General features: G+C 40.9%; 1 protein-coding gene across 1 annotated transcript in view; it reads left to right on the top strand.

Moving 5' to 3' along the window:
• LOC128696442 (zinc finger CCHC domain-containing protein 7) overlaps positions 1 to 14,775 on the top strand; it is a 277,915-nt gene that overhangs the window by 211,955 nt on the left and 51,185 nt on the right. Inside the window, exon 6 of the mRNA XM_070090407.1 lies at positions 10,866 to 10,949. Within this exon, the coding sequence (XP_069946508.1) occupies positions 10,866 to 10,949 (84 nt within the window). The remainder of the gene's footprint in view (positions 1 to 10,865; positions 10,950 to 14,775) is intronic.

Below are 14,775 nucleotides of genomic sequence, written 5' to 3' on the forward strand. Positions count from 1 at the left end.
TATTAAATGCTGTAAAGAGTTTTTATGAAGATAGTGAGGCTCAGGTTAGGGTGTGTAGAAGAGAGGGAGACTATTTCCCGGTAAAAGTAGGTCTTAGACAGGGATGTGTAATGTCACCATGGTTGTTTAATATATTTATAGATGGGGTTGTTAAGGAAGTAAATGCTAGGGTGTTTGGGAGAGGGGTGGGATTAAATTATGGGGAATCAAATTCAAAATGGGAATTGACACAGTTACTTTTTGCTGATGATACTGTGCTTATGGGAGATTCTAAAGAAAAATTGCAAAGGTTAGTGGATGAGTTTGGGAATGTGTGTAAAGGTAGAAAGTTGAAAGTGAACATAGAAAAGAGTAAGGTGATGAGGGTGTCAAATGATTTAGATAAAGAAAAATTGGATATCAAATTGGGGAGGAGGAGTATGGAAGAAGTGAATGTTTTCAGATACTTGGGAGTTGACGTGTCGGCGGATGGATTTATGAAGGATGAGGTTAATCATAGAATTGATGAGGGAAAAAAGGTGAGTGGTGCGTTGAGGTATATGTGGAGTCAAAAAACGTTATCTATGGAGGCAAAGAAGGGAATGTATGAAAGTATAGTAGTACCAACACTCTTATATGGGTGTGAAGCTTGGGTGGTAAATGCAGCAGCGAGGAGACGGTTGGAGGCAGTGGAGATGTCCTGTTTAAGGGCAATGTGTGGTGTAAATATTATGCAGAAAATTCGGAGTGTGGAAATTAGGAGAAGGTGTGGAGTTAATAAAAGTATTAGTCAGAGGGCAGAAGAGGGGTTGTTGAGGTGGTTTGGTCATTTAGAGAGAATGGATCAAAGTAGAATGACATGGAAAGCATATAAATCTATAGGGGAAGGAAGGCGGGGTAGGGGTCGTCCTCGAAAGGGTTGGAGAGAGGGGGTAAAGGAGGTTTTGTGGGTAAGGGGCTTGGACTTCCAGCAAGCGTGCGTGAGCGTGTTAGATAGGAGTGAATGGAGACGAATGGTACTTGGGACCTGACGATCTGTTGGAGTGTGAGCAGGGTAATATTTAGTGAAGGGATTCAGGGAAACCGGTTATTTTCATATAGTCGGACTTGAGTCCTGGAAATGGGAAGTACAATGCCTGCACTTTAAAGGAGGGGTTTGGGATATTGGCAGTTTGGAGGGATATGTTGTGTATCTTTATATGTGTATGCTTCTAGACTGTTGTATTCTGAGCACCTCTGCAAAAACAGTGATAATGTGCGAGTGTGGTGAAAGTGTTGAATGATGATGAAAGTATTTTCTTTTTGGGGATTTTCTTTCTTTTTTGGGTCACCCTGCCTCGGTGGGAGACGGCCGACTTGTTGAAAAAAAAAAAAAAAATATATATATATAATAATAATAATTTTACTTGCCTTTATTGAAGATTGGTGATGGCATCTGGAAGATAGGGAGGAGGAGAGAGGGAGTTGGGGTTAGTGTTTGGAAGGAGAATCCCCCTCCATGAGGACATCAGGTAAAGCCCTCTCTGGGGTTGCTTCTTTTCTCTGTCTTTTAATGCCACTAGGACCAGCTTGAGAGTCACTGGACCCCTGTCTCACAAAATAACTGTCCACAGTCCTCTGTTTCTGGTGCCTCTTCATCATTTCCCTAAAATGGGACATGGTTCTGTCACTGAACTGGTTCCAGGAGTTTTCTGTACCAGATCGGCATGCAACTTCCTTGCCTTTTCGCAAATAATCGTCTCTGAAACACTATCACCTGCCATCTCTTTATCCTTGATCCACACCAGCAACAACAACTCAACCTCTTCAACTATTTGTGGTCTTTTTTTGGTTAGCATATTAACACCTCTCGCAACATCAGCTTCCTTGATTTGTTCTTTCTTTGCCAGGATAGAACTGATGGCTGACTTGTTTTTCCCATACATCCTGACAAGCTCAGCAAGTCTCACACCTCTCTCATGCTTCTCTATTATTTCTTTCTTCACATTTATGGTGTTTCTCACTTTCATTACTTCAGGGGTACCACTAGCAAGTTTCTTTGGGCCCATGGTAGCTTATTTCACAGTCCCACAAGCACTAAACACAATGTTTGAATGAGAGCGCAGGTTAGTGTTCACTCATGCATCAACAAAGCCAGACTGGCTCACGGTGCCTGCGTGGGGACACGGACAGAGCGGGGTGGCGGACAGGTCCGGTACCCAGCGGTCCGAAAATAGGGGCGTGTTCGATAATAAGGACAAAGTTGGTTCGAAGAAAGGGTTCTATTTTTGAAACGTTCGATAAGTGATACGTTAGAAATTTGAGGTTCCACTGTATTCCTTCACATATTTTTCAGCCGCATTTTTGTCTGAACTGGCTGCCTCACCATGCCTTACCACACTGTGTATGCCACTAGCTTATTTCTTGGGTGGCATTGAAAATTGGGTTGGGCAAATATTTTGTTAGTGGGATGGATTGTAAAGGACTTGCCTAGTATGGGCCAACAGGCCTGCTGCAGTGTTCCTCCTTTCTTAAGTTCTTATGAATCTTAAATCTCTCAAACCAGCCTTTGCTGGCCTTAAATTCATCAGCAGCAGCAGTATTTTGAGGCATTTTCTTAACAAGATCATCATGCAACTTCCTTGCCTTTTCACAAATTATAGACTGAGAAACGCTATCACCTGATAATTGTTTTTCGTTTATCCATACCAATAACAGTCTCTCTACCTCTTCAACTATTTGTGGTCTCTGTTTTGAAAACATACTTGAACCTTTCGCAACAACAGCTTCCTTGGCAAACAGACAGGCAATCAAGAGAGTACTACTGATGGTTGAATGTGATTTGTTGTATTGCCTTTCCAACTCAGCCATACATACTCCACTCTCGTATTTTTCAATGATCTTCATTTCCATCGTAATTCTCACCCTTTTTAATGCAGGCTTGGCACTAGAAGCTTTCTTGGGACCCATGGTGGCTTGTTTAGCACTAGAAATAGTGGAATAATCCAAAATATATGGGAGGCACACATGGAAACTGACCACAACAGCTTGTAAGCAATGGCACACTGACTCTTGGAGTGGCTGGGCCCGCTCAGGCCGTGCTCCAGGCACATTGACATTTTCCGGACAAATGTCGTTGGTTAAGTTTTTTGCCATTGGTTAAGGCATTTTTTTCTATGGCAGAAAGCGCCATTAGACAAAATGGCCGTTACTTAATGCCGCCGTTAGTTGAGGGTCGACTGTGTGTGTGTGTTTGTGTATATATATACAGTGGACCCCCGGTTCCCGATGCTATCGGTATCCGATAAATCCGGTAGCCGATGCATTTGATCGAAAAAAATTGCCTCGCTTCCTTATACAAAACCCGGTATGCGATACGATTCGTACGAGACGTGGCCAGTGTTTACAAGCCAGCCAGTGTGCGCGCATCTAAGGATACATTCGGTACATTCTATATTATCCATATTATCACTGTTTTTGGTGCTTGTTTCTGCAAAATAAGTCACCATGGGCCCCAAGAAAGCTTCTAGTGCCAACTCATCGAGACCAAGGGTGCTAATGATTATTGAAATTAAGGAAATGTGTGCAAAGTGGCTTGAAGTGCAAACCTTTTTGATGAAAATCACCCTGACACAGCTACCGCAAGCCGTGTTGGCAGCCTGTACACTGACAATGTTGTGAACCACTTTAGGAAAGTCATAAAGGAACGAGAGGTACAGGCCTCTATGGACAGGTATGTTGTGCTACAGAAGTCCAGTGACTCTCAAGCTGGTCCTAGTGGCATTAAAAGAAGAAGGGAAGTAACCCCGGAAAAGGACTTGCTACCTCAAGTAGTAATAGAGGGGGATTCCCCTTCTAAACATTAAAAACTTCGACACTCTCCCCTCCTCCCATCCCATCAATCATCACCAGATCGTCATTAAAGGTAAGTGTCAATTATTCTATTGTGATTATTCTATTGTTATTATTGTTATTGTAATTATTATATTGCATTAAACTTAATATGTCATGTGGTAAAAGTTTTTTTTTCATACCTTTGGGTGTCTTGCACGGATTAATTTGATTTCCATTATTTCTTATGGGGAATATTGATTCGCTTTCCGATAATTTTGGTTTACGATGAGCTCTCAGGAACGGATTAATATCGTGAACCGGGGGTCCACTGTATATATATGTATATGTACAGTGGACCCCCGGTTAACGATTTTAATCCGTGCAAGAGGGCTCATCGTTATGCGAAATAATCGTTATGCGAATGAATTTTCCCCATAAGAAATAATGGAAATCAAATTAATCCGTGCAAGACGCCCAAAAGTATGAAAAAAATTTTTTTTTACCACATGAAATGTTAATTTTAATACACACAAACTGAAAAAGGCATGCACAATTAAATGACACTTACTTTTATTGAAGATCTGGTGATGATTGATGGGATGGGAGGAGGGGAGAGCATTATCTTCTTACTGTTTAGAAGGGGAATCCCCTTCCATTACGACTTGAGGTAGCAAGTCCTTTTCCGGGGTTACTTCCCTTCTTCTTTTAATGCCACTAGGACCAGCTTGAGAGTCACTGGACCTCTGTCGCACAACAAATCTGTCCATAGAGCTCTGTACCTCCCGTTCCTTTACGATTTGTCTAAAATGGGCCACAACATTGTCATTGAAATAGTCACCAGCACGGCTTGCAACAGCTGTGTCAGGGTGATTTTCATCTATAAAGGTTTGCAGTTCAACCCACTGTGCACACATTTCCTTAATCTTTGAAGTAGGCACAATGGATTCCACAACTGGCATAGGCTTCTCAGGGTTAGCCCCAAACCCTTCAAAATCTTTCTTAATTTCCATACTAATTCTCACCCTTTTTACCACAGGGTTGGCACTAGAAGCTTTCTTGGGGCCCATGGTCACTTATTTTCCAGAAACAGCACCGAAAACACTGTAATAATACGAAATATTCCGAGTGTATGCTTGGATGTTACCGCGGAGGCTGGCTGGTAAACAATGGGACGGCCGGCACATGTGAGGCTGGCTGAGGGCACATTGGACGCGTCTCGGACGAAAATCGGTAAGCGGGTTTTTAATCGGTATGCGCGGCAAAAATTTTGCGATAAAAGTAATCGGTATGCGGAAAAATCGCTATGTGATGCCATCGTTATGCGGGGGTCCACTGTACATATGTATGTACAGTGGTCCCTCGTTTTTCGTAATTAATCCGTTCCTGGAGGAGCTACTATAAACGAAATTTACGATTTGCGAATCAATTTTCCCCATAAGAAATAATGTAAATACAATTAATCCGTTCCTGACACCCAGAAGTATTAAAACAAAAATTTTTTTTACATGAAATATACATATAGTACATAAACAATACAATGGGAAATGATGAATGAAACATTAACAGTATAACACTTACCATTATTGGAGATTCTTCTTAGTGTATGGGAGACTGGAGGAGGAGAGAGATTGGATTGTTTACAGTTTGGAAGGGGAATCCCCTTCCAGCAACACCTCAGGTACCAATTGCTTTTCTGGGGTTGCACATGTGTCTTCTTCGAGGGGCCAGGCCAAGGTTTGGCAGATGGTAACTCGACACCACCACCAGCCTTGAAACGCTGCACCCAGTTCCTCAATGAACACTCACAAACACCATCATTCTCCGCTGTTTCTTTTGTCTGGTGCCCAGCTTTGTGAAGCTATGATTTGAGCTATAGTTTCAGGTGTTAAAGACTTCCTTTTACCCATAATCAAACATGTATAGCCCCAAAACCAAAGGAAACACCAGACAAAAGATGGGGCAGATGAGAAACAAAAATACAACACTTCCTCTCACCACGGCAGCCACATGAGCACTGAGGAGTCACTATAGTGTGTGGTGGCAGACCATGACGTCATGCCAGTGGCTGCTACCCGGCATAACACACAGCCCCCCCTCAGGGTGAAAAGGGCTGAAGGGGGCCAATACCCCCCTCCCTGGAGACTGTCCTGAGTGTAGGTACTGTACTTCCCACATTTGGGACTCGAGTCCAATTAACTGGTTTTGTTGAATCTACAATGGTACCCCGAGTTTCGGCCATAATTCGTTACCGAACAAATTTGTTCCCATAAGGAATAATGTGAACTAGATTAGTTCATTTCAGACCCCCAAAAATACACTTACAATTGTTCGAGTTGGGAGCTGTATGAAACTCGGGTACCGCTGTATTTGTAAATATTTCCTTACTCACATTTCAACACTCCCTTCCTCCCTTGAACCATAAACTGTTCAAGACTCAAACCACCTCAACAACCCTTTTGAATTATACTTATGATAACCCTACTGTCTCATAATGTCTGCTCTCCACACCATGCGCGCTTTTCCTCTTCGTCTATTCTGTGGTTCACCTTATCTTTCATAAACTCGTATACTGACATGTCGACTCTCAAATAATGGAATATATTCACTTTTTTCATGCTTTTTCCTATCTGATATCTAATCTTTCATTGTCTGTACTCTGTTATTCTCATCACCTTGTTCTTTCCTATGTTCACTTTTAATTTCCTTCTTTTGAATGCCCTCCCAAATTTGTCTATCAACCTTTGCAACATCTCTTCAGGATCTCCCAAGAGAATTGTGTATGGGTAAAAAAGCAGTTTTGACAACTCTCACTGTTTTTATATAAGTATAATTTACTTGTGTTTCCACATATCCCCTTCCCTTCTTAACTCATTGTTCCTCTGGAATCCTACTCTGACTTATTCCTTTAATTCTTACACTCTCTCTTGTGGTGTGAATATAATGCAGAGAATTCATAGTTTGGAAGTTAGGAGGAGGTGCAGAGTTGCCCAGAGGGCTGAGGAAGGGTTGTTGAGGTGGTCCGGACATGAAGAGAGAAAGGAACCAAACAGAATGACTTCGAGAGTGTATAAATCTGTAGTGGAGGGAAGGCGGGGTAGGGGTCAGCCTAGGAAAGGTTGGAGGTAGGGGGTACAGGAGGTTTTGTGCACAAGGGGCTTGGACTTCCAGCAAGCATGCGTGAGCATATTTGATAGGAGTGAATAGACAAAAATGGTTTTTAATAGTTGACGTGCTGTTGGGGTGTGAGCAAAGTAACATTTATGAAGGGATTCAGGGAAACTGGCAGGCCGGGCTTGAGTTCTAGAGATGGGAAGTACAGTGTCTGCACTCTGAAGGAGGGGTGTTAAAGTTGCAGTTTTATAAACTGTAGTGTAAAGCACCCTTCTGGCAAGACAGTGATGGAGTGAATGATGAAAGTTTTTCTTTTTCAGGCCACCCTGCCTTGGTGGGAATCAGCTGATGTGTTAACCCTTTCAGGGTTTCCGACGTACTAGTATGGCTTACGCACCAGGGTTATTGACGTACTAGAACACCTAAATTCTAGCGCCTTCAAATCTAGTGAGAGAAAGCTGTTAGGCCTACATATAAAAGAATGGGTCTGTGGTCAATGTGCACAGTATAAAAAACTCTGCAGCACACAGTGCATAATGAGAAAAAAAAACTCCGACTGTGTTTTTGGTTTAAAACAGCAACTTTGCAGTGTATTTTCATATGGTATTTATGGTTGTATTCTAGTTTTTCTGGTCTCATTTTATAGAATGGAAGACATGTTACAAAAATTGAGATGATTTTGATTGGTATCATAATGAAAAGTACCTAGAAATTGAGCTCCAAGTAGCAGAAATGTTTGATTTTTACCAAATTTCAAAAGTAAACAAATCATGCCAAGCATCCAATACACGTCAACTAGTGAGTCTGATATTCTTTCACAAGTGCACTGATATTATTTTTACCATTTCTACACTAATGCGGTAGTCTGCATAACAGTAAATCTTCTATTTTTTGTGAGTATAAAAATTCAAAGTGGAAAGCAAAAGAGATGTAAGAGGGGCCTGGGGACGTGACTAATGAACAGAGGAAATGTTATTTTAGTGCCAGGAATGTCTGTCTTATTTATTCTGGACCCTATTTGGAAATTGGCATCTTCTGAAATTTGTGTGAAATTGGCAAAATTGCCAATTTCTGACCACTTTATTGGATACTTGAAATTGGTAAATTGGTGGTTTCTTGTACTCATTCGATAGAAAAAATGGAGTTCTAGCAAAATAGATATGATTTTTGTCGACTAGTACACTGAAATTGGCCGAAAACAGAGCTCAAAGTGGGCGAAATCACAGATGCATCATCACTGTTGAGACCGCTAACTTCATGAGAGCATAATTCCGTAAGTTTTCCATCAAATTTCATACTTTTGGTGTCATTATGACCGGGAAAATATTCTCTGCCATTTCATAAGAAAAAAATCTTTTTTTTTTTTTTTTTCCAAAAAATTTACGACCCTGAGAACAAGTTTAGGAGAGGGCCTTTCGACCCTGAAAGGGTTAATAAAATAAAAAATAACTATGCATTCTCTCTGCCAGTCCTTGGGTACCTTTTGGGATTAGGATTGTTATTACAGCTAGCCCTCCACTTTCGTGAGCTTCGAAGATTAACAACTGCATGAGAGTGTCAAGGATTTGTGCCCTCAGACAGTGAAGGGTTGTTGGAGGGCTTTGTGACCAGTGTGTGTGTGTGTGTGTGTGATTTTGTTGGATTTGGTCCTCAGGACGAGGTTAACGGAGCCATGAGGAATACTGTGGAGTTAGCAAGGCTAGTTGGTGGTGAAGGGTTCAAGGACATGCAGGAGGGTGAGGTGAAAGAACTGGTTGAAGAACATACACTGGACCTAATTGATGAAGAATTGTTGGAGATTGTGCAGGCAGAGAGTGAGGATGAAGAAGAGGAGAGTGTTGCTGAGGCCAGTCAACCTCAAGCCCTCACCCTTGAAAACCTAGGGCAAGTGATGAGAATGACAGCACAGCTCAAACAATTTTTTTATGACATAGACCTATCAATGTTGAGGGCTTTGAAGGTGAAGAGCGACACTAATAGGAACATAATTCTCTACAAAACTCTGTAGACATGAAGAGGATGCAGTCTCAGTTGCCCATCACAATGTTCTTCACAAGGATGCCTGCCACTACCCCTTCCATGACCCCTGCCACTACTCCTACCGCCTCACCTGAACCTCAACCCATGGCAGAATCTGATTCCGTTGCTAACTCTGACTCTAGCGATGTCGGCAGTGAAGAGTTAGAATCCACACACTAGACTCATCATGCTATTCAGTTACACTCCATATAATCACCTTCATTCAGCTGTCATCAGTAACTGCATGACTAACTATCATCACCATCATCATCGTCATCACCATCCCAAGCCATCAGAGTTCGTCTGCCTAGCCTTACGAGTGGTCAGTGTTTTGTTTGTTCATTTGCGAACGCTACAGTACAGTATTATTAAATTTCCCTACATTATATTTGCGCACCAAACATTCGCGAATTTTCAAGATTCGTGAGGTTCTTGATTTCCTAACCCTCACGAATGTGGAGGGCCTCCTGTAATATTATTATTATAATTAGTACATATTGTTATTATTTATTTTTACATGAAAGGGCTAAACCTGAATGGGTCATACAGTGCTAACACTTGCTAGGAACTAACCTTGAAATCTAATGACCCTTCAAATTGGTTAAAGTTTTGTGTAGTAGACTCATATTGTTAATTTTGGGAATTTATTGTAGCCAAAGCATCTTGTCTTATTCACAGTAACTCTCAAAAACTGTAATCACTGATATATGGTTCATTGTTAGGTTATTAGTTAAACAATAATGCACTCAGCTTTCATCTCAAAATTTCAGAAATAAAATAATTTTTTTTTTTTTAAATAACTACATTTTGCTTGGTGTATGGCAATTCAGCCATTCCTGTAGTTTTTTGGACTCCAAAGATAAATATTAAAGCAAAGGTTGTGCTGCTTGGGGAACTTGTATATTTAATAAATGTGTTACCAGTATTTTTCATAATTTAAGTAATCCCCTGAACATTTTAATAATTATTAGATTTGACCAAGCCAAAGCACACAAGGCTTACAACATTTTACATTAACATTTTCAAATTAAGACCAGCTATTAAGAATCTTAAAAGTAAAATTAGCATGACAAAATTTAATAAGAACAATACTGCAGTTGCAGGAGTTAATAAATTCCCTCAAGGGAGGATCCTTGATGCTGATGAAAGGCTCTTGATCCAAAGAATTGGATTCTCCCCTTGGATAACCTGGTAGCTAAAGCTCCCGCTTCACACACACGGAGGGCCCAGGTTCGATTCCCGGAGGGTGGAAACATTTCGACACGTTTCCTTACACCTGTTGTCCTGCTCACCTAGCAGCAAATAGGTACCTGGGTGTTAGTCGACTGATGTGGGTCGCATCCTGAGGGACAAGATTGAGGACCTCAATGAAAATACGTTAGACAGTCCTCGATGACGCACTGACTTTCTTGGGTTATCCTGGGTGGCTAACCCTCCGGGGTTAAAAATCTGAACGAAATCTTATCTTATTGTCTCCCATTCTCAAGGTGCTGTATGACCCCTTCTAGGTTTAGTGGCCATCTCATCCATAAATATAATAATAATATGTAGTTAACCATTTTATACAGTTGCCTTCTACTCATGATAAACCTTATAAATTTGTTGGTGAAATATCCAGTGATCAACTGTTTTTTTTTTTTTTTAATATTAGGTTTTAACATGGCAACCCCCAACGATGCATGTGTGAAGACCCTGAATTCTAGGAGTTATGTTAGTCACATCAGTACTCCATTCCTGTTCCTTGTCTGAGAAGCAGCTAGTGGTTTAAGAAATAAAAGACTTGATAGTTTTGGTGGTGGTGGCATAAAATGATATCCTTGTTATCCAAAATAATCCTGGCTGCACAAATTAAAATAGGTGACATTACAGACATTTTTTGGTACTTTGTGAAGGTTCATGGACAGTGGAGGGCAGGTCATGCTATTGCTTTTTTCTTTTTTCAGTGATGTGCAGAATAGAAAAACTCAGCTTCAAAATTCAAGGGACAAGAATGAACAGTACAGGAAGGATTTGAAGGAGGGGTCTGGGTGAGTGAGGGTGATTCTGGTTGATCTCACTTTCCCACCGTAACACTGCTATAGTGGAAGGGAAGTTGGAGATTAAAGACTATTGTTTTCTGCCTTACATCACATCTTTATTTTTCATTGCCAGTAAATGAAGATTGTGCGCTTAGTGACATCAGTGTTGCTTTAAAGAATTTCTGAGCATTTCTAAAAATTTCCATCGAAAGTCTTCAGTGATGGAGAGTGGCTAAAATTTATGAGCAATAATCCTTTAAAAGGCCTAACTTAAAAATGAGTTCTGGAAGAAGTAAAGCATGAATAGATAATGATGTCTAGATCTTAAAGGCCAGCATAATTTTCTTCAAATGCTCATTTTAGAATTAATGAGCTAAAAATCTTTTAGGCTATCTCTTATCAGTGAGGAAATGGTATGGTGATACCGACAAAATTTGGAAAAAGTCACTTATGTACAGTTCAGGACATTTATTACAGGAAACGTTTCGCCACGAGTGGCTTCTTCAGTCCTAATACTAGGACTGAAGAAGCCACTCGTGGCGAAACGTTTCCTGTAATAAATGTCCTGAACTGTACATAAGTGTCTTTTTCCATATGTCTTATCACTTGGCTAAACGAACAGCTTCCTACAATCCTCTACCTGATCTGACAAGTTCTTCAAAAGCTCATTTCACCATATATAAATTTTAACATTACATATATCTGCAATTATTGTATTTAGTATAGTACTAGGTTCTCATTTTAGTATGTAAAAATTAAACAGTCCATAAAAGCAGTTACTGCTGTACAGTGGACCCTCAGTTAACGATGCTATCGGATAGCAATAAAATCGGATACCGATGCGTTTTTGCATCAAAATATTGGCTCGGCTAACGATGAAAAACTCATTAAGGACATTCATCCCGAACATGTCTGCGCAGCCTAAGCCCATGTAAAGCCAGTGTTTACAAGCCAGGGAGGATGATTCCACGCATACATGCGATATATTTTGTATTATTCCGTATGTTTTTAGTGCTTGTAACTGCTAAATAAGCCACCATGAGCCCAAAGAAAGTTTCTAGTGCCAGCCCTGTGATAAAGAAGGAAAGAAACGCAATAAAATTCAAGAAAAAACTCGTAGCAAAGTACCAAAGTGGAGGAGGAAGAGAGGGGAGAATGTGCCTTCTGCAGTGATTCAGTGAATCTATGATATGTACGATACTAAAGCAGCAGGTATCAGTAAAGGCTACAGTGCTAGCCAGCGATAAAGTGTAGAATTAACAGTGTAGCAAGTAAGTTAAGCGAGTAGGCGATAAAAAAAACGACACGAAAGCATCTCTCCAGTGTTGTTGGATGTGTATCGGGCCAATGAACATTCGCCAGCCTGCTACGTATCTTCCATCACCCTAAACCTCTGTCAGCATCTCCTCCATCAAACTAATTAAACTAACATCTCCTCCAAGGTAAGTGTAAATATAAAAGTGTAAGTATAAAAGTAAATATAAGTGTAAATATAAAAGGACCCCAGTGGAAATAAATCACTCTGACTTTTTTGGATTATCCTAGGTACTTTACACATATGCTGTTATGTATGATAATCTATGTACATACAGTGAAACCTCAAAAATTGAACTTAATCCGTTCCAGGAGCTAGTTCTAATTTTGAAAAGTCTGAAATTCGAATCAATATTTCCCATAAGAAATAATGGAAATACAATTAATCCGTTCCAGAAACGCAAAATTATTCACACAAAAAATACATTTTATAGAGATTAATTACAGTTTTACATACATATAAAATAACATACATATAAAATAATACATACATATAATATAAAATATAAAATAACATTTTTACTTACCTTTATTGAAGATTGGTGATGGCATCTGGAAGATAGGGAGGAGGAGAGAGGGAGTTGGGGTTAGTGTTTGGAAGGAGAATCCCCCTCCATGAGGATTTCAGGTAAAGCCCTCTCTGGGGTTACTTCCCTTCTCTGTCTTTTAATGCCACTAGGACCAGCTTGAGAGTCACTGGACCCCTGTCTCACAAAATAACTGTCCACAGTCCTCTGTTTCTGGCGCCTCTTTAACATTTCCCTAAAATGGGACAAGGTTCTGTCACTGAACTTGTTGCAAAGATGGCTTGTTTCAGCTTGCTCAGGGTGGTACTTCCGCACAAACATTTGGACATCATTCCACTTGGCACAAATCTCCTTAATCTTTGAAGAAGGCACCTCATCCACTCCCTCTTCTTCCTCCTCTGAAGCAAGTTCCTCAGCTGTGGTCTGATGCTGCTCCAGATGAAGCTCTTGCAGCTCTTCAGTGGTTAGCTCTTCCCTGTGGTCCTCCACCAACTCTTCCACATCCTCACCACTCACCTCCAACCCCAGGGTGTTCCCCAATGCCACAAGAGAGTCCACAACAGGCAGAGGGTGAGCTGGGTCAGGGTCAGGGTCAGTTTCAAACACTTCAAAATCCTTGTTTTGGACACAATCTGGCCACAATTGTCTCCAAGCAGAGTTCAAAGTCCTGGAAGTCACTCCCTCCCAAGCCTTACCTATAAGGCTTATGGAGTTGCAGATGCTGAAGTGATTCCTCCAGAACTCTCTTAGGGTCAACTTAAGTGTCTGTGGTCACTTCAAAGCACTTTTCGAACACTGCTTTTGTGTAGACTTTTTTGAAGTTAGAAATGACCTGCTGGTCCATGGGCTGGAGGAGAGGAGTGGTGTTAGGAGGCAAGAACTTCACTTTTATAAAACTGAAGTCCTTAGACAAGAGGTCTAATACGTTTGGAGGATGAGCAGGAGCATTGTCCATTAACAGGAGGCACTTGAGTGGCAATTTCTTTTCCTGGAGGTATTTTTTCACACTGGGACCAAACACTTCACTGACCCACTCTTTGAAAATTTGTCTTGTGACTCATGCCTTATGATTAGCTTTCCACAAGACACATAACTTGTTCTTAAAGGCATTGTTTTTCTGGGATTTTCTGAATGATACACAAGTAAAGGCTTCACTTTAAAATCACCACTAGCATTTGCACAGAACAAAAGAGTAAGCCTGTCTTTCATAGGCTTGTGTCCTGGCAGTGCCTTTTCCTCCTGTGTGATGAAGGTCATTTTTGGCATTTTTTTCCAAAACAAGCCTGTTTTGTCACAAACACTTGTTCAGGTTTGAATTCTTCACTGTCTATGTACCCCTTAAACTCCTGTACAAACTTCTCAGCCGCCCGTTTGTCTGAACTGGCTGCCTCACCATGCCTTACAACATTGTGTATGCCACTACGCTTCTTAAATCTCTCAAACCAGCCTCTGCTGGCCTTAAATTCACTATCAGCACTGGTTCCAGAAGTTTTCTGTACCAGATCGGCATGCAACTTCCTTGCCTTTTCGCAAATAATCGTCTCTGAAACACTATCACCTGCAATCTCTTTATCCTTGATCCACACCAGCAACAACTTCTCAACCTCTTCAACTATTTGTGGTCTTTTTTTGGTTAGCATATTAACACCTTTTGCAACATCAGCTTCCTTGATTTGTTCTTTCTTTGCCAGGATAGAACCGATGGTCGACTTGTTTTTCCCATACATCCTGGCAAGCTCAACAAGTCTCACACCACTCTCATACTTCTGTATTATTTCCTTCTTCACATCTATGGTGTTTCTCACTTTCTTTGCCACAGGGGTACCACTAGCAAGTTTCTTTGGGCCCATGGCAGCTTATTTCACAGTCCCACAAGCACTAAACAACGAAATAATCGTAAAATGTGTGAATGAGAGCACAAGTTAGTGTTCACTCAAGCATAACAAAGCTAGACTGCTCACGGCGCCTGCGCAGGGACACTGACAGAGTGGGCC

This window comes from Cherax quadricarinatus, chromosome 31 (assembly GCF_038502225.1).
Source record: "Cherax quadricarinatus isolate ZL_2023a chromosome 31, ASM3850222v1, whole genome shotgun sequence".
NCBI classification, from domain to species: domain Eukaryota; kingdom Metazoa; phylum Arthropoda; class Malacostraca; order Decapoda; family Parastacidae; genus Cherax; species Cherax quadricarinatus.